Raw genomic sequence first — 26,686 nt, forward strand, 5'->3', positions numbered from 1 at the left:
CCAAGCCAAACGCAAAAATGTTCAACGACTTGATGTCTTTCGGTTACCAGCGCCATGCGGATAGCTCCAACTGCAGCCATGGAAGCCATGCTCTTCCTACTGCCTCTACATCTTTATGTGAAAAAGGAAGCAGAACTTGGCGCTCTAAGGTTGCAAAGGAGGAGAACAATACTCGAAGGGGACCAAATCGGTCACCTTCGCATACTTAGGGAGTTCAAACTAACTCCGCTATTAACTACAGTCTCCGACTGGATGGACGTTAGGACCAACATGGATATTCCGTATAGAGTGATGGAAACAAACTGCTCTATGTGGAACAATGGAGGGCCTAATCTTCCACCTGGCATCGTCAGTTTTGATACGGATGGCTCGAAAATGGGATCCCTAACGGGATCTGGTATATACGGACCCGGTATTAGGGAAACGTTTTCCCTGGGCATATGGCCCACCGTTTTTCAAGCAGAGGTAAAGCAAAGCCTTGGTGCTACATTCTGATTCGGAACTTGACCTTCTATTTGTTTAAACACAGACTTCGCAGCCTTCTGTTTAGTGTACAGGACATTTGCTGGGCTAGCGCTACGATCCTGCTGAAACTAACAGTCTCTCACGAGCCGAGACTCGAACCTACGACGACTGGCTTGTTGGGCCAGCATCGTACCTCGAGACCATCTGGGAGATCAAGCAGAGGTATATGCCATATATATCTGCGCAAAAATATGTCTGAAACGCAACTACAGACATGCGAAAATCGGTATATTCTCGGACAGTCAAGCAGCACTACAATGCTTGCATCCGAGCTTCCTGCATAGAAATTCCGGAGGCAATCAGACTCTTGAGTTCTCTCTTCTGAGCTCTGGTCAGATTTCTCTTCCAAGGAAAGACGTTCCCAGGAACCTCCACTTTGGTTCTTTAAATTACAATGACGTCGGTGCCATCACCATCGCTTTCGCCTGACTCGGATGTCGAGAAGCAAAGCATGGAAGAAGAGCATGACTGAACATCCATGTGAATCGTTCATTCCTAAGCTCTTCCACACTCATCAAGTCATCCTCATTTGTTGTGTTTTTTTCCCGCAGAGGATGGCTGCCGGAACTCAGAAGTTCAGATTTGTTTATGTCATCCATATAAAATCCCACGAGTAGCTAGGTAAAGAAAGGACCGCTGTAACAGTGACCTGCGTAATGCAGTAAGGGCTTATTACTGTGAAGGGTGCCCTGGTGCTCCACAGGATTCGTTAGCGGCTGGTAATTTGTTGTACCCTCCTCCCCCCCCACCATTTCATCCATCGGCACGGGTCGCATAACACCTTAGCTTAGGGGGTTTTAACCGTTAGATTTTACGTAACAGCCATGGTTAAGAGCTGTTACAACCTCCTCCTTTCCAGAGGCTTTGGACCCTCTGCTTCAGTTATCAAGGTAGATACAATAGATTGGAAAGAGCTGTGGAAGATTATGGACGAGAACAGCTTTCTCGGGAAGCTGATCCGACTGATCAATGTTAAATGGAAAACAGTGAAGAAAACAGGTCTCAAACTCCTGAGTTTTGATCAACATCAACGATCTACGACATGTATTTAAACTCTGATTGACTAGTTGTAATAATTGTAATATAAATCAACCAAACTACTTGAAATATGTGTGGAGGAATCTTTCGATTGAGAACTTTAATTGATTACTGTAATTGTGTGCCAAATTATATAAAACAAATTTCTGAAGATAAGAAAAGAAGAAAAAGCAAGTTAACAAATTAATATACTTATGTTTGTTTATCACCATACACATTTTAAGTACATCGTCTCAATGCAAAGTAGGCTGCATAAGGTGTTTAAAATTTATTTATAACTCTAACTCAATACTTCTAGCATCTTCATTTGTTAAGTTAACTCTATAACCCTCCTAACTGGTCTCGAGGTACGATGCCGGCCTAACGGACTGATAGTGTCAGTGGGGTCGTAGCGCTAGTCCCGCAATTGTTCTGTACACTTGGCAGTTGGCTGCGAAGTCTGTGTATAAATAAACAGAAGGTCGAGCTTCGAATCGGAATGTAGCTAAAACAGTGTTAAAATTATTTACTATCATTCAGCAATTACTTACTAGTTGCTCGGCGTCCGCCGAGCAAAGCTGATTACGTACCAATTTATATTCGATCAAACTACGATCCGTCGCTCACCGTATACAGCACGAACAGAAAATCAACAAACTAATATTTGAATTGCTTCGGTCAGTTGATGCTGCACTTAGCTGCCACTCTAAAGCAAGCATCGCCAAGATAAAACGTTTACTCATCTCATTCATTGCTTTGATGTTTGCAATGGCGAACATTTATTAATTGTACAGGTACACACGCGATAGGTGCTCCCGGCTGAAGTCATACCCTAATAGTATTTCATATAAACCCACCCACCTCTCTGTCCCCATCAACATCGAGATTCGCGTGATAACCGATCTAAGCTTCGATAGAGCAAACTTTTATGAAATAACTACCGGGGCTGGGGTAGAAAAGAGTTACTCGCTTATACACACTAGAATGTAGTGCGTTTGTGCTTGAAATTCGATTTATGCCCGGTACCGGAAATGCTCAATTGCTTGAGTAGTAATTTTTTGTTTTGTTTCATATTTACTGCCCAGCTGGACGCGACTGCAAACCACTCGCACCGGGCACTTGTTGATGCTGCTTATTTAGTTTAGTTTGGTGTGTCGCGTGCGCTATCAGTTAGAAAGTTCGGATGGGAAAGTGGCCTCAGCTCTCCAGTAGCAAAAGTGTTTAGTTCTTTCCGTGTTCGGCTTAAATCAAACATCAGAACAATGAGGTATGTTTACTAGTTGAGTAATGACTTGGTTTTAATCAGAAGAGTCTTCAAAACTTTTCATCGGATCAAAGGCAGAAGTAGTAAATACTGCAGCAGGGAAACAAGACTAAAATATGACCCTCCTAAGACCGTCTTACACAACACAAAAGCTTGCCGCTTGGTTTGTAATCTGAACATGAATATTCAAATTCTGCCGGAAGTTCAACGTTTGATTTACGTTTATAAATCTCTCGATCCGTAAACTCCCCCTCCGGGTGGCGCATTGCTGACGGGTACGATTCTGTACGTCGGCACATTCAACCGTACGCAACGCACAATTGCAGAAACTCCATCCCGCACCCGTGATGATGCATACTCGCATACCAAGCCTGGGACTGTGGGTACCGGACTCGCCGTCGGGTCGCTTCTCGATAAGATTGTATACATCGACATCCGCTTTTTCGGAAATGCGTATTCTATAATTCTGCAGCGTTTGTAAAACGTGGTGTACTGTTCTGCATGTTTTCATGATGTAAAATCCACCGATATATAATCGTTTTACACCATAAGAGAAATGTTTGTACACGCGATAGTTATATGGTGGGGAACTACATCGATAGTGTACTAAATTAGCGCAATTTCGGATTAGACTTGAAACCTGCATAACACTTGTGTTTCGGCTACCTTTGTCAAGTGTGCAGAGCTTTGCATGTATGTTTCATGAGAAAAGGATGCCATTTTATGCTATTTGTTTTCTTTTCAAGACATGTTTTTTTTTTTTTCAAAACTATGTAAAAATGCTATGTAGAATAAGTATTGATGATCACAAACATTTTGAGAGCCAAAACGGTTTGTTTGATTGGTGTGACTTTTTTGGTACAGTTTCAGATAATAATTTTGTCTTTCTGGGAAAATATACACTCTAAAAAAAGTTAAGAAAAAGCCAGCTAAGAAAAATCTCATATTTTTGAAATCGATTTTTTTTAATAAAACCTTCCAAAGATTATAATTAGCTAAACATTGATGGCTGTCCGATCATGGAGGAATGAGAAACCAAAAAGTTCAATTTTTATTGAAATTGGATAAGAAAGAAGAAGAAGGGAGGCACTTTTTTTATTTCTCGCAACTATTTCATTTTTCAAACATTTTTTACAGTGTATTTTTTTTTTTTGAGAGACGAAATTGTTATTTACAACTTTGCCGAAGACACTATCTCGATCAAAAAAACCGATTATATGCTAAACTGTTTATTATCATCTATAGGTACCTACATTAAATGTTTTTTTCTCACGACAACCCAAGCATCACTTAACATGCATTTTTGGACTATTGGGTAAGCCATATTCCACGTGGACTAGTTTGTGGTGTTTTTAGACCCTCTTTTCTCTCCGTGGACAGTCGATAATATATATATCCTAAAATTTTGTACAAATTTTGGACGTTCACCTAATAGACTGTTGACGTAGAATGTGAATAACCCCTGAATTGCTTTTTCATATAAATAAACTCATTTAAGTCGTTTTCAATTATTCAAACTTGGTAAAGCAGTATAGTTTCCCTTCAAATTCATCAAAACAATGAAGTGATCAAAGTCACCCCGGAATGATGATCGATGTGGAAATTGTTCAAAAACAGCAGAACTGTTGCTAAACTTTTGAGGTAGTGACATGATCTTGCTCAATGCGTGCCAGTACTCATTTTCAAAAATGTCAAACAATTTGGTTTTCAGTACATTCTCAAAATATTTAAGATATATTCAAAAAAGTGATCAAAGTCACCCCAGTTTACGATAATAAAATTGCGGTTCTAGAAAAAATATATACACTGTAAAAATTTTTTTTTCTGTGCCAAATATTCCAAATTGTCACAAAATATCAAAAGTACCTTTTTTATCCCAGTTGGTCTCGAGGTGCGATGCTGGTACTTTTTTAAATATATTATTTTGTGACAATTCGGAGAATTTTGTAGAGAAAACATTTTTTTACAGTGTATATATTTTTTTCAGAAACCGCAGTTTTATTACCTACAACTTTGCTGAAGACACCATTCCAATCAAACTAGTCGTTTTTCTGATATAGAAATTTTTATCTATCAGTCATGATTCTGAATAGGCCCTTCTGAAGCAGGTGTCGCGAGTCTACATGAAGGACTAATATCATAAAATGACTTCATTATCAAAAAGGAACAAACGTGAAAAGTTTCAGTGAAATCGGAAGTAAACATGAATTCGTCCGATGAAGAAAAAAGCAATTCTCTTTTTCGAGGTTATTCCCTGTTCGTTTCTAGTTTTTTAATTCCTGACTTTGTCCATGTCATCAAGGAAGGAAAACCTTTTAGCTACTTTTTTTTGTTTTTTTTGTCTAGGTGTCTAGGGTCAGAACTATATTCTGGCGAACGAATTTCGGGAAAATATATTATGCAGTAGACTATGCAATGGAAGGTTGCGTCGAATGTCTGTCTGTCTGTGGGAATAGAATCTTGTGGCTATACCGTGTTCTGGTAAAAGGCTGCTTCATAATTGAGCTGGAATTTTGCATGAGGACTTTTTCGAGAAGACTTTTATAACTTTATGAAGAACTTTTGAGCTCTACCACTAAACAAAAATCGAAAAATCGATTTCCGTTAGCATCGTACTGTTTAAGTTGTGCGATAAACAACAAATCGAATATTTTGTTCATTCAAGTTGCACGGTAAGCGGTATCGCTAATTATAGCAGGAAAACACTGCATTTGTTACGTTATCCTCTCCTATTGTCTCTCAGTATTCTCCCGCACTCATATCTCTGCTACAACGTGACACGTATGGAGTGACGTGATCACTAAGGTGGGACAAAAAATAAATGTTAGCTCCCATGCACTTTTCGTGTTCCTTATGGGTCCCATAACAACTGTGTAACTTTTCAGATCGATCGGTGAAACGCCCGATTTGCGCCCGATTTTTGAAGTTTTCATACGATTTTATATGGGAAAATCCCCACTTTTTCAATACTTATTCTCTAGAGATGCCAAATTGGCTCTTGAAAAAATATCAATACATAATATTTGTACTCCATGATATTCCTCTGAAGACCGTTAGGCGCTACGATGCTAGAAACAGCTGTTCACCCCAAACTGATTGAATGTCTGACGGACGGCTCACCATTGAAATTTTCCAGCAACACTGCTACAGCATGCTGCTATTGCAAACTTGCTTAAGTATGTGAAATAATTTCGCCCGGAATTAATTTTCAAAGTGTGATTTTTGCCCATAGTATCTTCGGGGAAGCCTCCAAGATAAATTTGAGCGATATCATTTCTCATCACATGGTTGAATTTGCAACAGCAGCATGCTGCAGCAGTGTTGCTAGTAAAATTCAATGGTGAGCCGTTCGTCAGATATTCAATCAGTCTGGGGTGAATAACTTTTTTCACAAGCAAGGTAGCGCCTTGCGGTTTTCAGAAGAGTTTTTCCCAGGAAAATTTCCTACAAATATCATGTATTGGTATATTTTTAGGAGTCAACTAGACATCTCTATAGAAAAAGTTTTGAAAAAGTGGTTTTCCCATATAAAATCGTATGGAAGCTTTAAAAATCGGGCGCAAATCGGGCGTTTCACCGATCGATCTGAAAAGTTACACAGTTGTTATAGGACCCATAAGGAACACGAAAAGTGCATGGGAGCGAAAAAATAACACCATCGCTTTTTTCCCATATAACCGTGACCCAGTCTATGATCACGCCAAACTTCTGTTTTTGTGATTTTTTTCTGCTACATGAAAGTCATGGCTCTCTCTCACTCTCACCTCTTTCTCAATATTTTCAAAATTTACTTTTTTTTGACGTGGGGCACGTCTCACTTCAGTAGGCTGACATGCTGTGGAAAGTGTAACGGAAAAAGGCCCTCTTGAAATGCATATTATGTTTTTACCTCTGAACGGATTTCAAACGCCAATGTTTTGATCAAAAGAAAAAGGTTGCCCCAAACTTATGGTATAACAAAAAGCTTATTTTTGCTATGGTAAATTAGTGAAAAGTTGACTTGAAAATCATTAATTTCGGTACATTTTTGAAGCTTTCAACCAATCACAAACTCGCTTCTTCTTTGCTTGTTTTCAGCTGATTGCTGGCTCACAAAAATAGAGGATGTACGAAATCAATCACTCATTTAACTATATGCAATCGTGCTACACAAACAGCGCGTTACGAAAACGAAAAAAATAACATCAAAAAACCTTAAAAGTTGTGGTAATTGTACACAGTTTTACCATAATTTAACTCTGTTTTTCATTGTAAATACATGATTTTTACATTAAAAATCATTGTCCAAAACAATAAAAAAAATTGTTTTTACCATTTTTACCATGAAAAAGAGGGATTTTTATGTATTTTAATGCAGTGTTGTAAATTTTCTAAATGGATTCGGCACCGTTAGCAGGACGTGACAAACTTTTCTGTTTAAAATCAGATTTGTTTCATATATACCGTTGATTATACACAGTATCAACAAATCGTGGTGAACATCACACTACTGCGTACAGCGATGGCATAAACTCATGCAAAGTTGAACTGAGTAACCTTTTTCCAGATTTAAATTCAACTTGAATCTGCTTCCTCACAAGAGTTTGAGTTTTTTTGCACCGCACACTCTGATCGATTGAGTTTAAGTGCATGCAATGCATGCAATGCACGATATATTCAACGATGCAGGCGATGATGTGACGCGATGAGTTTTGTTTTTAGATCGAATTTATGCTTTCAAAGGACAATGCAACAAACTGTTGCAGCAGACGCGGCGCGAATTTTATCGCAATTCGATTTCTATGCGATTGCTGTTATGCAGGATTCAGACTCAAATCTTACTCAAGTGTAGTGGACTGTCGGTAGGGTTTACGTGCAACCGAGAATTGATGTGCAAGCAAGTTTTAAAACTCACTTGGATACGAGTGCAAAGTCACACTGCCTACTCTGACTGCGCATTTGTAGTGGCTTCAAACCACAGTTGTAGTTAAATGAAACCATTCATTATGCTCTTTCAAATACATGTAGTAGCTTTGAAAAAGGCCGATTAGTGCAATCGCAATTTTCATTCAATTATCGCATAAATGCGTCATGGCCAGAACGCGTACGATCTTCGCTCTGACACAATCGAATGGGCAACGCCTTTTTGTTACGTTCTCTCATTTTCTCACGTACGTTATTTCGTATGAAGGAATACTAATATACGAAATTTAAATCTTTATTCATTATTGTTTTGGAGCTATCGTCTAAATAGCCCAGCCTTTATTTCAAGTTCCCTCAGTTTGTCCCAGTTTTTTAATACGATTGTACAAAGCTCTGATCCCAGTCCTGTACAACATATTCACTTCAGATCTTCCTGATTTGCCTCCATGAGGCTCAAAGTCATTGTTCTCCGATGACACAAGCGTTTCCGTAAAACGAAAAAGTCTTCGTGTCATATGCAGTCGATTTCAGAAAAGTTTAGATATTTTTTCTTCCTACTTGCAAAAGAGGAAAATCTCTCCCAATGCTTCAAAAACTCAAATGATAATTTTTCCTCATAAGACTAGGGCTTCTTTCCTCAAGCCAGACAATAATCAGGTTGTCAAGATGAAAGGGGTTATTTTAAGTTGGTCTGACAAGGTTAAATACTTGGGACTAATTTACGATAAAAAACTTATTTTCAAAGAGCACATTGAGAGTATACAAGCCAAGTGCATCAAATATACGAGATGTTTATATCCTCTCATTAACAGGAATTCTAAACTTTGTTTAAAGAACAAACTTTTGATTCACAAACAAATTTTTAGACCAGCAATGCTTTATGCAGTACCGATCTGGTCAAGTTGCTGTTCAACAAGGAAGAAAACGCTCCAAAGGATTCAGAATAAAATTCTGAAAATGATTTTGAAGCGTCCTCCTTGGCTTGGTACACTCGAATTACATAGACTTACTGGTGTTAAACCATTAGAAGCTATGTCAAATAAAATTATTAACAATTTTCGACAAAAATCGTTGCAATCCTCAATTGCTACGATAAGCTCTCTTTATAGCCATTAAGTTAGCAATTAAGTTAGTTATAAATTTACTTCCCCTTTTCTGACAAGTAGATTTAAATCCCTACGAATGATAAGTCCTAATTGCGAAAGCAAACAAATCCTAACAACTAAAATTACAAATTTCTAACAGTGTTGAGAAGTCACCATTTGTGATTGGACACACATACTCATTATTTACTAATATTTATCATAAATACTTAAGCTACTAACTAATCCTCCTCTTGAAAAAAAAAATGCAAAGCTCTGACAAACGCAATAATAAAACATGTATCGTGTCCTGTTGCGGCTTGGAAGGGACAATGTTTCCGTTACTGTGTCGGATGGTAGTAGATTGGTGCGTGTTTGATGATTGTTATAATTGTTATAATTTATTAAAATCCATCTGACAGAGTGTGTGTCTTAATGAAAAACTTAATACTAATGTCAATAAACTATCACAAAAGGTTACCTAACGCGAATTCTATTTTTAAAAGCTGTGCCAGTTATATTAAAATCGAACGCATCTACTACTGTGTTGAAGCTGGCCGACATAAAGCGTATTGGGTCGAATTGACCATATTGTGCGTTGCGTTGAGGCAGGTTCAACAGGGATCTTGGTCTGAGAGATCGTTCAGGGGCATATATATCCAGGTGGCCGAGGATTTCCGGGGCGTCGATTTCATTTGAAAGAACTTTACCAATGAATACAGCTTGCGCCTCGAATCGTCTCTGCTCAAGAGTTTGCATTCCTAAAAGCCGACAGCGATCAGTGTAGGCTGGCAGATTTGAGGAATTGCGCCAAGGGAGGAACCTCAGCGCATATCGTACAAATTTGCGTTGTACGGATTCAATTCTGGCAATCCAGGAGTTGTGGAATGGACACCATACAACGGAGCAGAATTCTAAGATAGACCGCACTAGAGAGAAATACAGCGATCTGAGACAAAACGGATCACCAAACTCGTTGGCTATCTTAAACATGAATCCGAGTTGTCGATTAGCTTTAGCGATGATCTCGTTGTAGTGCAGTTTGAAAGATAGCGCAGTATCCAAAATAACTCCTAGGTCTCGAATTTGTGTCACTCTAGATAGAGGCTGACCGGACATAGTATAATCAAATAAGATTGGCTTCCTTGTCCGATAGAAGGAGATGACACTACATTTCTGAACGCTTACAGAAAGAAGGTTTCTAGAGCACCATAGGCTGAAAATATTCACCACTTGCTGGAGCTCAACGCAGTCCGCATAATTTCTCACGACTTTAAAGAGTTTTACATCATCGGCGTACAATTTACGGCAACCTTCCGGAAGTAACAAAGAAATGTCATTGATGAATATCATGAAGAGTAGCGGTCCTAGGTTGCTACCCTGCGGGACTCCAGAGACATTCGTGAACTGTGCAGAAAACTCACTTCCTATCTTCACACAGAGTGTTCGATTCATCAAGTAGGAACCAAGCCATTGCACGAGAATAGATGAAACTCCAAGTTTTCCAAGTTTAGCCAAAAGTATCCTGTGGTCTACTCGATCGAACACCGCTTTCAGATCGGTGTATACGGCATCTATTTGAGCACCGTTACTCATATTTCTCAAGCAAGTTGAAGAGAATTCGGCTAAATTAGTCGTAATAGAGCGTTTCGGGTAAAAACCATGTTGGTCCGACGTGATGTAATGTTTGCAGCTGTTGAATAGGGCGTTGTTTACGATTATTTCCATTACCTTAGAGCATGCGCAGAGAGATGTGATGCCTCTGTAGTTTTTCACGTCACGTCTATCACCTTTCTTATACACGGGAAACATAATGGAGGATTTCCAACTGGAGGGAAACACGCGTTGTCGAAGAGATAAATTGAACAGCAGGCATAGCGGATGAATAAGGACAGAGGCACATCGTTTCAGAACGCATGACGGAATTCCATCAGGGCCAACAGCGAAGGATGATTTCAGTTTATCAATGGCAGTAGTAATGTGACGGCTTGTTATTTCAAGCAGATTGAAATCAATAACATCTCTAGGAAGGTAACTTAAAGCAGTATCAACCTGGGCGTCGGAAGCAGTATGCTCATGAAAATTGTGCTGAAAGCTACGGGCAAATAGAGTACATTTTTCAAGCAATGTGCTGCCGTGACAATCACCAAGAAACATATCTACTGGTAAACCATCTTCTTTACGCTTAGAATTCACGAACGACCAAAATAATCGTGGATTCCGTCTCAGGTTACCCTGCATCCTGGAGGTGTACCGTTTGTAAAGGAAGCGGTCATATTTTCTGTATAACTTGCTGATTTCATTGAATCGATGCTTCGAAATTGGACAACGCGCTTTACAATAATGTCGCAACGCCGTGGAACGCTGTTTCTTGAGATGCCGAAGACGAGGATTAGACCAAGCGGGTTTTCTTAGAGGTCTTCGCGGAGGAAAAATACGGTAGATTGCTGAGTTGATAGCACAGTTAAAGTACTCAACAGCATCATTTATAGGTGGGGAGGATTCCAAGAATTGCCAATCGATGCGAGAGAAAGCAATACTTAACGACTCAAAATCAGCTCTACAAAAATCAAGACATGGAACGTCACCAATGTCCTCAAATTGTACGGGTGCAGTTACATCTATCGTTATATCTAATGCAGGGTGATTCGTATCAAGCGGCAGTAAGGACTCACTCGCGTCAGTGAGTTCACATGAAGTGGCGTCATTCACTAGCACCAGATCTAGTAAACGATCGTAGTCGTTAGTAGCGTGGTTCACTTGGGTCAGGTTGTTCAAACTAAACCCGTCTACCAAAGCGGAACAGGCAACAGATATCCGTGAATGAATCAGATCAATTGAAGGAATGCCATCGCTCCCACGTTTCCAAATTACGCCCGGGTGATTGTAGTCTCCAAATAGAAACGATAGATCATTTTGGTCTAAGCGAGAGGTAACGGAGCTGATAGAGTTGATATGGTTTTCGACAGCGGTCATATCGGATCTATGATCGGGAGGAAGATAGACTACTCCCAAACTAATGCTGCGAGTTGGCATTGAGATTCTAATCCAGAGTTGTTCAATGGTGTCACTTATTGGAGCCGGGTCAACACAGCTATTAAGGCGTTTAGATACAGCTATCAGTACACCACCAACACGCGACTTGCAGCTGTTATGACGATTACGGTCGCAGCGATAGACAGTGAATAAACTGCCAAAAAGTTGTGCGTAGTCAATACGATCGTCGAGCCAGGTCTCGGTTAATACAATAATGTCGTGGTCACATTCAGTAGCCGTCAAGAAAAAGTCGTCAATTTTGGTACGAAGTCCACGAACATTTTGGTAGTAAATCCGAAGTCCAGAGGAATGGTTATCAGCCCCAAGGCTACGTTCTGCGAACACTGGCGGCGGGACGTCAAGTTGCCGAAGACTGAAAGTGCAGTACGGATCAGCGGAGGGAACTGAAGTTACGAAGTTGTACTTGCCGTGAGTAGCGTTTTGGAAGTCTCGTTCCCCGCTACCGCCCGTGGGACCAGGATGACTGTTGAACGCAGGCAGGAAAGGCTCGACTACGGCGGGGGGGTCGGAGACTTCCATAGTACGTGAGCTAGTGCATCCCAGTGTTCCGCTAGTAGGTAGTGCAATGTCGGGTGAAAAGTCGGCAGGTGGTAAACTGGAACACGAAAGCTGATCAGGTATGGAAGAGTTGCTAAGAATCGTATACTTGCCTGAGGATAAAAGTTGTTAATGAAGTGAGCAAAGCGTTCCGGAATTTTCTGTTTGCAATCGGATTTGCTCCGTTTACACCGCTGGTTATGCACAGTATCAACGAATCGTGGTGAACATCACACTACTGCGCATTTGCAGCAGCTTCAAACCACAGTTGCAGTTTATTAATAACCATTCATTATGCTCTTCGAAATACATGTAGTAAAAAGGCCGATTAATGCAATAGCAAACTTCATTCAGTTATCACATAAATGCATCTAGGTGAGATCGCATACGATATACAAACTGACAATTCTATAACTGAAGAGTTTGATGAAAAATAAACAACGTAGACACCAGTCTACCATGCGGTCGTGTCTTGGATACTACCAAAATTTTAAATATTAGGAATTCCCATTTCCATTGAACATTTTTGGGTTTATTGTGGGCATATTATACGCATGTTGTACAAGTTGAAACGTTAGTTTTACAACCTTTATGAGGAAATTTGGATTTGAGCTGCAAAGGCACTCTTACTCATAGCTCTGGATTTTTTGTAAATTTTTTAACGGGGTTTCGTAGTATGAAACTTAACAGTATTTAGCATCGTTTGCCATCAAAAATTAAAAATGCAACATTTTGACTTTTGCCAGTTGTGCACGAAACCTACGATATATAGTAAATGAATTGGAGAGTATATATAATCGAGTCAGACCTGAATAGCTGGAGCCACCGCAAATATTAGGGTTTCTTTTATATTTTTTGCAGCTTTGAGAGAAATAAAGATATGCTGAATCGGTTAAATATGCTACTTAAGCAAGCGTAAACGGCCTCTACGTGCATGCCGTTGTCTATTGCACTAAGAGTGAAAATTACAAATTCCAAAACATCAGCGTCCATTTTAATTTCAATTTTTAACATTTTTTTGCTGTTTATCAGTGTTTCTTTTTTTTCAATGTTCGACAGTTCTATCATTCTAATTTTGTAAATTCCTATTATCAATATGTTGTTAATACACCTTTGAAAACAGTTTTTTTGTGCTAATGTTGTCGTACTGGTGATGTTTTGAAAGTTTTCAGGTAACCCAAAATTCAACTATATTTCGTTTAGTTTTTCTAGAGTCTTCTATTTTAAAAGAAAATACGAAGTATCGTTCTGCCGATTCTTAATTTTGTTTTAACTTTTAATTCTCTATTGCCCTTGATAGATGCAATCTTGTTTTTATTTTGTATTAATTTGCTGAATGTTGTTGTTTTGTTTTCAAATTTACATCAGCATTCTGGAAATGAGCTAGGGTCCGTCAATAACATACTGAAATTTATCTACTCTATTATTTGAAATCCGACTGAATTATAAAAGTTTTTTTTTATTACACTAAGTTGAAATACTCTCAAAAAAATCGATTAAAAAGAATATTAGATCACCTCCACGTACAGCGAAACAGGGACATTCTTCGTGCTTTACAGGCTGAACGTTTCATTAATCGCCTTTATTATCAACTCCCTACCATGCGTACGGCACATTTCACTAGAGTGCAACGAAATGTGGGCGGCTTGATACATTTGTTGAACCATCAAGCCAGTAGAGTTGTGCGTATCCCTATCAGTGGTAATGGTAATAATAATAATAGTACCAATAAAAGGACGCCGCTTCATTATTGTCCTTTGCCGGGAGAAATGTACCTTCAGTTCGAGCAGTTCAGGGTGGTGGAAGGGTGCAACATTCTCTGCTACTGATAAAACAGTTGAATTAATGTAAATGACAGTATAAATTATAACTATTGTTTAAGGTGCTCGAAGCAGCTCGGGAGTACAATACATACAGTCCGGGGTACTTTATCAAGCAAATGTCACAACGTCATAATTTATTGAATGCCCATCGTAAGCAGCGGTAACAACGAGCGCTACTATCTATCTGCGGCTATCCTTTTGAGTATAGTATTCTCGTAACGACAATGAACATTTGGTTAAATTGATGGGCAGAAGTATATCGATAAAACGTTTATCATAAGTTGTTCAATGTCCTGCCTAACAACGCGTTATCTCCTCGCCCTTTTTTACAGGGTCAAACGGAAGTTCTGCAGCAAGATGTATGAAAGCTCTTGCTCCTACCAGTCAGCACTGGACCTGAAACGGGCCGCCTCGCCTCTCATAACCCACCAAGTAAAGTCGGAGGATTGCCTAGGTTTGACCCAGTGTGCCACCGACTGGGGCTCGTACCGTTTTCACCAGTCAACTTTTGAACAATTGAAGCAAAGTGTAGAGAAAGCTAAAGCGGCACTGCAGGATCGAACAGTTTTTCTCGGTAGTTCTAGTGCTTTCAGGTGAGTGTCGGTAGTTCTTGTCCCCACGTTTCTTTCAATCAAATTACGTTTCTAATTTCAAAACTATTTTTCATTCTACCAGTGACATTTACTCCTCCCCGCGACTAACGGAATCATTGGAAAATGTGATAACGCACAGTAGTTCTAACAACAATAACACCGAAAACAGTAACACCAATAATAACGCTAGTGGAACAACAAGTAACAGTATTAACAACACTGGCAGCAGTGCTAACAACGGCAATGCCAGCGGAGGCGGAGGTGGTGGTGGTGGCGGCGGTGGAAGCAGTGGTAGTGGTTCCAGTAGTGCCATCAGTGTGATTAATGCGACCTCCCTTGTGTCACCAAGCAATCTGCTGGTGGGCAACGGACTCGCGTCTCAAAGACACCGAAGTGATTTATTGGGGACAGGTAATCTAAATCTCGTGTCGTCGACACAATCGCCAACCACCACTTCCACGCCGTCGTCCATATTGTCGCAGAATCTGGAATCTCCCTCGCTGGATGTAAAGCCTAGGCAAGGTAAGTTTTGCCTCCTTCTAAGTAAAAGGGGAAAAAAATCGCTTAGGAAAAATCGTAAAGAACAACCACAAACGCGCGACCCATTGGGGGAAAAGGAATCCACCAATCGGAAAAGGATGATGTTGCTATGGTTACCGGATTGTGTTTATACGCTTGATAAATGCGCACATTCGGTGTCTGGTTGACTCCTCCCTGGCAGTTTTCCACCCACCCACACTCTTACCCACCTTATCGTATGCATTGTAACGAGAAAGCAGTCAAAAGCTTTCGCACGGATAGTCAAAAGGAAACGCGGTTGTCTTGTCTGGGGTGCACAAGTATTGGTACGAACAGTTGAATATTCACGAAGCAAGTGTTGAGCATTGGAAGGCTGAATTGTATCTTTCAGTTTTTTTAGTACATGTGCTACTTGTGCTGCTAGTAGTTTTAGCCTCTTTTAAGGATTAAAGAGGCTTTCAATGTGGGCCAAGCGAGATTTTTTTTTGCATTTTACATATTTATACTGAGTGAAAGAAAATTGTTGCAGGTCATCAAATTATGCGAAACGCGTCGCTTAAGAGAGTCTTTAACCCGTAAAGACCCGGGACGGAACTTGTTTATTGAAAATGATCGTTCTCAGCACTGGAACGGCCGATTTGGGAAAACTTTAACTTTTATTCAAGGGGGATAGTTGCTCTATATTTTGGTAAAAGTGCCACCTCTCTGGACCCCTCCCCGTTTTTGTGAGACGCAAATATGTTTGTATTTTTTTCTAATTTTTCAAACAGATTGAGCAAACACTGGTAATTTTCATACGTATCAATTGCTCCATGTATCAAATCATGTCAGGTGGATGAAATATGGTATGTAAGAGTGAATTTTGGAGTTTTCAAATTATTTCAGTACAAAATCACAAAACTACGTATTTTCATAAAAAATCAAATAAGAAAATCGTTCTTCAAATTTTAAGCTCTACATTTTTGAAGTAAGGTCTCCTGAATCAATACGCGATGAAATATTCATTTTAGCATGCAAATATTTTGAGAAAAACGAGTTTAAATTCACTAAAGTACGTATTTTCATGGAAACCTGATTTCCTCAGTCTCCCACAGTTGGTTTCAACTTGGCTCTTAAATTTACAAGCTCTATATTTCTAGAGTAACGTCTTTTGAATCCAAAGATGCTGGAAGATTTATTCTAGCATGCACAGATTTAGAGAAAAACGAGTTTGAATTCACTAAAGTACGAGTTCTTATGAAAACTTGATTTTCTCTAAATCTGTGCATGCTAGAATAAATCTTTCATCATCTTTGGACTCAGCAGACGTTACTCTAAAAATATAGAGCTTGTAAATTGAAGAGCTAAGTTGAAACCTACCGTGGGAGACTGAGGAAATTAGGTTTCCTTGAAAATACGTACTTTGGTGAACTTAAACTGGTTTTTCTCAAAATGTTTACATGCTAAAATAAATATTTCATCACGTATGGATTCAGGAGACCTTACCGCAAAAATGTAGAGCTTAAAATTTGAAGAACGGTTTTTTTGTTTGAATTTTTATAAAAAATACGTAGTTTTGTGATTTTGTACTGAAATAATTTGAAAACTCCAAAATTCACTCTTACATACCATATTTCATCCACCTAACATTTATTTTGTTCATTTTAAATTTTCGTTTAATACTGTGTTAAAAAATGCAAACAGCGCCTATCTTATTAAGTACAACTAAAACTCCAACACTTTACCATATTAAATGTATTTGATGCAAAAAATCAACTACAAAGTGTTGAAATATAAATCATTCTTTATAGTGCTCTAAGGACGAGAATAAAATACTAACAGGGCTAAGGAGGAAAAAAAAGCTAAAAAAAGGGCGTTGAGAAAAACTTTAAACCTTTTGAAATTGAGCCACAGTGGTTATTAAAAAAATACAATAGAGCGTTTATAGTCAGAAATCTCAAAATAAATGAGTTCACTAGAAATTAAAATGAAAGTTTAGCTGAAACTAAAGTTGGATGAAGTCTTAAAAAGGTTTATCAATGTTAACGATACGTTAACTGAGGATCTAGAGTTATAAATAATAATCAATTATGTATAAATGAAGGAAAAAAGTATTTAGACACCTAACGACACGCGACGCGTTACAAAACACAACACTTATCATTCTTACATAGAATAAACATATTAAAATTTACCTTAACCCATTCCCGGCGGAGAGAAATCAGATTTTACCTCGAAAAATGACCTTCAAACTCGTATTACTCAGCAACTACATGCACAGTTGACACAAACTGTATTGCATATTGTAGATCGATCTGTTCTCTAACCGTATTTAATAATTTCGTCGTTAGAATATGGGTCATTCCATACGAAGTGACCACGAAAAAGCACAAATTTGGACACGACCATCACAGATTTTGCTCAAAGTTGAGAGAATTATTCGTCTACCGTCACTTTGGAAAAATCCCGAATTTGGTGTCGATTGGAATACCCCCCGATCTGTGGGACCCCCCTGTTTATTGCAAAGTCACGCATTTTTTGTTCAAAATCTTTTTTTTTTTCTTTTTCTTACAATTCATAGACATAAGACACCCGAAAAATAGTGATAGATGAATTTTGAAGAAAATGAACCAAGGTATCCAGAAAAAAATATACGTTTTGACCGGAAGTGTTGCCAGATGAATTATTTGTGTATTTGAAAAGTAAATTTACATTTTTCGGCGAATGCAGCTATTTTTATTTTAAATTTGATAATTTCATCGTGTTCCTTGGAAAATTTCACATAAAAAACAACTATCATCCCGAGGTAATATGAGCCAATCACAAGATATAACATTTTTACGAAAAAAGTTGTAAACTTCGTAATTAATTTTTTTTTACAATTTATAGACGTAAGACACCCGAAAAATAGTGATAGCTGAATTTTGAAGTAAATGAACCAAGAAATCCAGAAAAAATGTTTTTTTTGACCGGCAGTGTTGCCAGATGGATTGTTTTTGTATTTTATTACTAAATTTACATTTTTCGGCTAATGCAGCCATTTTTATTTTAAATTTGATAATTTCGTGTTCCTTGGAAAATTTCACATAAGAAACAACTGTCATCCCGTGGTAATATGAGCCAATCTCGAGATATAGCATTTTTACGAAAATAGTTCTGAATTTCGTAATTAAATTTTCGTAAAACTGTTATATCTTAAGATCGGCTCATGTTACCACGGGGTGGTGAGTGCTTCTCACAAAAAATTTCCCGAGAAATACGATGAAACCATCAAATTTAAAATAAATTAGCTGCATTGGCCGAAAAGTGCAAGTTTAATTTTAAAATACAAAAATAATCTATCTGGCAACACTTCCGGTCAAAAACAATATTTTTTTCTGGATTCCTTGGTTCATTTTCTTCAAAATTCAACTATCACTATTTTTCGGGTGTCTTACGTCTATAAATAATAAAACAAAATAATTACGAAGTTTACAACTTTTTTCGTAAAAATGTTATATCTCGTGATTAGCTCATATTACCTCGGGATAATAATTGTTTCTTATATGAAATTTTCCAAGGAACACAATAAAACTATCAAATTTAGGATAAAAATGGCTGCATTTGCCGAAAAATGTAAATTTAGTTTTAAAATACAAAAACAATCCATCTGGCAACACTTCCGGTCAAAAATAACATTTTTTCTGGATTCCTTGGTTCATTTTCTTCGAAAATCATCCGTCAGTATTTTTCAGACATCTTACGTCTATGAATTGTAAGAAAAAGAAAAAAGAGATTTTTGACAAATATTGCGTGACTGTGCAATAAAGAGGGGGGTCCTAGAGAGCGGGGGGTATTCCAATCGATACCAAAATTGGGATTTTTTCAAGGCGAAAGTAGATGAATAATTCCCCAAACTTTGAGCAAAATCTGTGATGGTCGTGTCCAAGTGGTATGTACACGTATGGAATGACCCATATGCATATATAATTGCTAAGCTTCAATCAAAGTTTAGATGTCAGGTGATGCCATACGGCATCACCCGCCGGGAATGGGTTAAAGGTCAACCGGTTTCGGACTACGTGTTGCTCATCGTCAGAACCCGTGTCCAACCGTTTACGATGGTGTTCATACGCTTCCACGTACCATGAACAGGGTAAAATTGATCAATTTCTTTGATATTTTCCAATTACCTAGCTTCATGTACATTTTTCCCGAAATAGTAAATTTTTAAAACAAGAACTGGTATGTACTCTAGAAAACCCCTATGGCCATTTATGGAATTTCTATCGTCTACTTCATGAAATAAATTCGAGAATTCTGTTAGGTACTATGAGATACATCAGGGTGAAATTGATCTACCTTGATATCCATAGATTCTGACGTAGTCCTACGTCAAAACTTTACACTTGAGATAGAATCTCACTTTGCTCATCAATCTAGCAAAGCGAAAGGCACAACCTTACAAAGCTTTGTGACAAAAATAGTAATTTCATAGTTTGCGTTAAAATTTTTATCCAAACATTATGTTTTGGATCATGAAAATGCAGAACAAACAAAAATATTTGCAGAATTAGGAGCCTACCTTCTTTGTTGTGGTCATTTGTCGTGGATGATCTTCTCAATCAATTAGCAAGGTTTTGAAGACATAACCGCTTTGCTGATGGTTTAGTTATAAAAGTTCGTGGAAATTCAACAAGACAATTGCAAACAGAATGCAATCTGCACTAAATTAAACTTCACAGTGGTGCCAAACTTGCAAGACAGTGCTGGTAAAATTCACCCGCAAGAAGAAGATAAGATTCAATCCCAACGCTGAATGGATCCGTAGTAAAATATTCGTTTGTAGTGAAATATCTAGTAGTTATACTAGCTTAGTGATTGATTAGAATCAATGAAATTTCATAAAGTATAAACCGATTGGTGCTGGAAGCAGCCGACCATTCTTTTTTTACAAGTTTCAGTGACTCAGTATTCGAAGCATCAACACCTGCACCGGACAATCCCTCCAATTGCAAGGTGGGAAAAGGTAAATAATGTTAGCCTGACTTTTGCTGTTTGAAAACCGTGTTAACCTTTGCATTCAAACAAAGGTCACAAGAAGGAGTTTGTTTTAGTAATGAAGTGTGCGGTGGAACTGAAAGGACCAGATTGAAAGCAAGCTACTAAGCAAGGCTGTTGGGGCCACGCACAAATGTGTGTGGTTTACTTGAAAGAAATACATATTTTTGTAACCTTGTTAAACCAACAAACAATAAGAAAGTTGTTCAATCCATACACAAATGTTCATGGTTTGTTTAGTAAATAATAAAAATATATTAAATTCTACGATTTAAAACCGGTAATATTTAACTGGTTGGATTAATATTTAAACCGGAGCGAACCATAAACATACTGGTGAGTTCAGGCATTCGTGTGCATGGTTTGTATCATGAAATAAATATTTTTTGATATATTTGCAAAGGAGTTCACTTTTATTGAAACGAAACAAAAAATACTCGTTGGAAACATCTTGATTTTCAATGTTTTCAACGAGTATTTTTGTTAAATGAGCGATACTCGCTGAAACCGTCCCGGTCTTTCGAAATGGATATTTTTATGTCTAAATGATTGAAAGTTGCGAAAAAATGAGAAAACCACTTTGGTTAGTTCATATTGTTGGAACCCTCGGGCACAAATCGGTTATACGGTTTTTATAAAATTGATTTTTGAGCAATTCCTAATCTTTTTATTGATTTATTTCTCTTGAATTTGTCATTGAACACCCTGCAACCAACACATCGTTTTCAAGAGGAATGACAGAGCTTTCATGTCAAGTAGAAAAAAATTGGCCGCCATCTTGGACTTCGCCGCCATCTTGGATTTTATCAGAAAATCGTGTTTTTGAGTAAGTTCGCAACCACCGATATTAAATTTGATATCACCATTGGAAAGCTGAGATAAAATGCTTTAAGATACATTCGAAAAAATAGGTGAGCATTGAGGTGACCTTGTCATTGAGATCCCTTTTCAAAATCGAGCTCCGAACAGTACAACGCATGACGCATGACGTATTTCTGATGAAATCCAAGATGGCGGTCAATTTTTTCTACTTCAAATAAAAGCTTTATCATTCCTATTGAAAACGATGTGTTGGTTGCAGGGGGTTCAATGACAAATTCAAGAGAAATTAATCAATAAATAGGTCGAGAATTGCTCAAAAATCAATTTTTGTAAAAACCGTTTAACCGATTTGTGCCCGAGGGGTCCATCAATATGAACTAACCAAAGTGGTTTTCTCATTTTTTCGCTACTTTCAATCATTTAGACATTAAAATATCCTTTTTGAAAGACCTCATGTCACCAGTGGGACGGCGAGAATTGCTCAAATAAAAAAATTAAAATCGGCAAAGGAACGGAATAATAAACTTAAATCTCCTGAATTTCATCACTATAGACAATTTCAATGACAGGAATGAAAAATCTGATTAGCTAGCTGCCTTACGACTATATGAAATACCGTTCAACACAGTAATATATTGGAGTGAACATCTATCGAAAAAAATCCATCAATATTGAAACCATTTGCTGGGTGCTGATAAAAACACCCTGCGACACAAACGCGACCTGCCAAAAATAGGTTCAGGGGATTGAAAAAAACCTCCCTTGATACGGAACTTTAATTGATTATTGCAAAAGTTTACCAAATTTGTTTTTAATTCTAAAAATAACTACTGACATAAAAAAAGAAACAAATTAATATATTGGAAGCACTCTCGATTTTGACTAATGAATGCGGCCAACAGCGTGCCATTAATCCCAACTAAACTCATCAGGGCGTAAAGACTTTTAAAATAAAAGGCTTTAGATATTTCGAACACAAAATTTTTGCTTGTTACTTAGTTATGGTGGGTTTTTGCTATTGCGACCATATATTAGATCTATTGTAGCATCACTTGTTACTTTAGAAGCAATAACTAGAAATTGTCCCTTTTGTAACAAATATGTTTCCTAAAAAGCAATAACATTGATCTCCAGCCGAGTAACAACACATACTGTCGCACGGCTTGCACACGTTTCAGTTTCTTCCACCTCCAATTTAAACGGTTTACGTGTAAATGTTGATGATTTCAAAGCCTCCGTATGCTCCTTGAAATCACATCATGATCTGGAAACCGTATTAGCGCAAAACACAAGGATTTGCTCTCTTGCAAGCGGATGCAAGCCATGTTAAAAACGCAAACCACCCTATGGAAACCAAACACAATAGATAGGGGACCACTTGCCAAGTTCATTCGATTTATACGAAAAATCGAGAGATTTTCAGAAAACTTCCATCGGGAAACATCTCATCTAGCCAATCAGAATTAAAAAAACATAAATTCCGATTAAAAAAACATAAATTCCGATTTATGTAAAGAGAAATTGAGTTAATTTGATGAGTGGTCCCATATAGGAAAGGGGTCCACTCTAGATTAATTCATTCTATATTCAACCGTTTCCTTCTCTTGATTCGTTTTCTCCTAAACTAGAATGTGATAACGGTTGTTTGTCAGTAAAATAAACGTACAAAAGCTCACGAAGAATGATCTAGAATCAAGCTTTATTTCTTGACAACTTAGAGTGAATCAACCTATAGTGGACCTCTTTCCTCTAAAGGAACGCTCGCCAGATTAACTCAATTTATTCAGAAACTCGATGTTCAGAAAACTTTCATCGGGAAACATCTTAAGCAGCCAATCTGCATCAGAATCACGAGAACCATTTATAGGGTAAATTTACCTATAGTGGATCCCGTTCCGATAGTGGACCACTCGCCAGATTAACTCAATTTGTGCGAGAGCTCGATTTTCCCAAAAACCCTCAACGGGAAACATCTGATGCAGATTAGTTGAATAAGATGTTTCCCGATGAAAGTTTTCTGAAAATCTAGTTTGGAAACCGAGAAATTGAGTAATTTTTAAGAGTCGTCCACTATAGGAAAGGAGTGCTCTATAGGTTAATTTACCCTATATTTAATTATTAAGAAATTAAACGTTCGTATAGTGAGTAAAGAGGGCTGTAATGAAGGTTGCACCAAAACAAATGTAAAAAACCTAAATTAATCCACCTAGCGGTCAGACTCAGCCTTTCTCATTCAAACTTATTATTTGTAAAAATAGATTTACATGAATGCTTATATCCAGGTTCATTAAGCAGACAGTATGTGAAGTAAAGAGAGCGAAAAATAAGCGAACTGGAAATATGATACAGATTTGGAAAAATATACCGCATCCCGACGGGACTTGAACCCGCAATATCCCTGTCTCCGGCATGGTGTTTTGACCAATTCAACTACGGGGGACGGTGGTACTGTTCCACAATAAAATAGGAAATTTGACGTAATGTTAATGCTTAAGAAATAGCGAAATAAAAGAAATGACTTTTAATTTCGAACAATTCAATCACGAGCGATACCGGGAACGTTCAAATAGTACGATACCACATTTAAATCATGTTGAGGCCATATATATTGATCAAAGCAAGTATAGTTTTGAATAGTCTTTGAATTTCTTTTCGTTCCAAAACTTTTGAAAAACATATCAAATCGTTATGAAGTTTGTTATTTGTAAGTTTGAGAGATGACTCGTTTGTATGACACTAGTTATGTTCAAATAAGTCGTGTAATCTTTGAGAAAATAGACTTTTGTTGTTTTAACAATTTAATACATAACGGTTGCTTAAGTTCAATTATAATCAAATGAAAAGGGAACGTATAGGGCAGCCAAACTTTGAAACCACGTGTTCAATCATAATTCATCAGTTAACCCTTAACCAACCCGTTCATCTTATATCAATATTGATCAAATCGGTTGTGTAGTTTCTAAGATAATGAAGTTTCGTGATTTTCACATTTCGATATGAGTGTTTTGAGGCAGCTAGACCTTTCATTTGACACTAATTTTGTGGAAATCGGTTCAACCATCTCTGAGAAAAGTGAGTGAGTTTATGTAGTCTTTGGAATATGTTTCTTTTCATACCTGGATTTCACATTTTTAAACATCACAGGCAAAGTAATAGTCCGATTACAAAAAAATCAATAGGGTCTTATGAGGCATCAAGACCTTCCATATGACACTGATTTTATGAAAATCGGTCCAGCCATCTCTGAGAAACATGAGTGAGATTAAATAGTCTCCAGAACACGTTTATTTCCATAAATTCTGAACCACAGGTTCAATCTTCATAAAATTCAAAAGTTAAGGGTTTTTTAGGTAGCCCGTATTTTTTAAATTAATTTTGTTCAAATCGGTTGTGTAGTTTCTGAGATATTGATGTTTCGTGATTTTCACATTTTGATATATAACCTCGAAACTAAAAATCCGATTACAATTAAATTCAATAGGGTCTTATGGGGCAACTAGACCTTTCATTTGCAATTAATTTCATTGAAATCGGTCCAGCCATCTCCGAGAAAATCGAGTGAGATTGGGAGAGCGTTACATACACACACACATACACACACATACACACACATACACACACACATACAGAAAATGCTCAGCTCGTCGAACTGAGTCGAGCGATATACGACATCCGGCCCTTTTGAGCACTTTTATACCTTTAGTTTTTGCAGTGATTGCTATACCTTTCTAGGAGAAAGGCAAAACGTTGCACCAATACAAATGTAGCGAGTTAAGTCTGACTAACACATACATTGTGGCTATAAAGTATTTTATTACTTCGAGCTCGTTTTTTTTAGTACGTGGTCTTACGACGTAAAATGTAATAGGAAGTTGCTCAAAATCAATAAAATCTTTTCCATTTGTGTTGGATGTACCTGGAGCTTTTGAGTTAGAAAAATCCATCATTTGTTTTACCAATTACAACTGTGATGCGTTATATGAGATACTGACGGTTAATGCAAACAACACGCAAACTGAATTTTTTCTTGCTATGTTTCTTGTTTTTATTTTGAGTTTAGTGTGTTCAATCAGATTTTTCAACATAGAATAGCTAAGGGTAGAAACTTTTAGTGGTTCGCTTAGTTTTCAATACTTGAAAGCCGTACATTTTGAGATATGATGAAGCACAATCTATAGGCTTTTTAGCAAAGACAAAAACAAGAAAATACCTTTCCAAAATTGGAGTGAATAATGAGTTTGAGGTTTATTATTCAACAGTTTTGCAATTCGTCCATAAATTTTAAAATAAATAATGTTATTCAATGCACGAAAAGGGCAGCACCACGAAAATATTAACCCACTAAATTTCGCTAATACTTCAACGAAACTTATTATGCCCAATCGGAACATACACATACACGAAAAAAAGAGAAAAAAAACAGCAGCCTGAAAGAATTTTAAATCGCATTCAAATGTCAGAGCGCTTGTAGTTTTCAGTAGCCCTATTTATGGCTTCAGTGAGGTAATGAATTCCTCCATTTGTTCCATTCCGTCGAGCAGAAATGTTAATGTGAGAGCCGCCAGCGCATGATGCTATCCCCGCATTTATGGTATTCAAATTAGGAGAATTGCCAAAATTTGAAATAATAAAAATTCCAGCCGGCCAGCAGCGTGGAGTGGGCCCACCAGACAACGAATAAAATGAGGATAAAAAATCCGACCCCAAGAAAAATGTGTCCTAAGACATAGCATAACAAAGGAACTATTTGCTCCTGTCTGCCTAAGGAAGAATATGAAAGCATACTTTATGCGAATAAAGTATCATTGCATGCGACCTGTCGCCACCCGCTGCAGCCACCGCAAACCACGGCCCCCGTGCGGTTCAAAGGGTGGTATTTTCGTTCGAGAGTAAATTTTCTTTTTATATTCAGCACAAAAGAATCGGACATAAAAGATGGAATGTCGTTTGTAAGGGAGGAAAATGTTCACCTTCCAGTGCGCTAGTTCAACTCACTAAGAAGCAGATTCATTTTAGTTGTGCCCGGTCTTGGCTGAATATTCATCAATGAGAAAATCGTGTCTAAAGCGAATAAAATTCAAAAGTATTAAAACTTAAAACATACGACAAGAATGATTTTTTTTCTAGCAGCAATATTACCAACAAGAAAGTAAGCTCATTATTTCAATTTAACTGCAGATAGTTAAACCTTTTCAGCGCTGTTTAGTTTTAATTACCGTCTGGTTTTTAAGGATGACTAACTTCATTTTGGTATTCAACTTGTACCAAGAAAAGAACTTTTACTCTGCTGAAAAGTTTTTCGCTGAAAGGCCACACATATCGTGCTGACCGAAATAAACCAGAGCGATGGCAAACATGTACATTCACGCCAATTAAGCAATTTGATAGGCTACACCCTATCAATTACAATCCCCTCGTAATGGCTTCGGTTATCAGTTGGTTCCCTCCGGGGAATACCACTTTTCACGGAACAAAACAGCAGAAGAAGACGAAAAAAAAGTCGGTACGGTGAATGTGCGTTTTTAT

General features: G+C 37.8%; 1 protein-coding gene across 1 annotated transcript in view; it reads left to right on the plus strand.

The window, feature by feature from the left end:
• Positions 1-2,666: 2,666 nt before the first annotated feature.
• LOC129722287 (DNA-binding protein D-ETS-3) overlaps positions 2,667-26,686 on the plus strand; it is a 198,722-nt gene continuing 174,702 nt past the window's right edge. Inside the window, exons 1-3 of the mRNA XM_055675614.1 lie at positions 2,667-2,809; positions 14,540-14,800; positions 14,883-15,322. Of these exons, the coding sequence (XP_055531589.1) occupies positions 2,805-2,809; positions 14,540-14,800; positions 14,883-15,322 (706 nt within the window). The 5' untranslated portion in view covers positions 2,667-2,804. The remainder of the gene's footprint in view (positions 2,810-14,539; positions 14,801-14,882; positions 15,323-26,686) is intronic.

Source organism: Wyeomyia smithii, chromosome 2 (genome assembly GCF_029784165.1).
Source record: "Wyeomyia smithii strain HCP4-BCI-WySm-NY-G18 chromosome 2, ASM2978416v1, whole genome shotgun sequence".
NCBI classification, from domain to species: Eukaryota; Metazoa; Arthropoda; class Insecta; order Diptera; family Culicidae; genus Wyeomyia; species Wyeomyia smithii.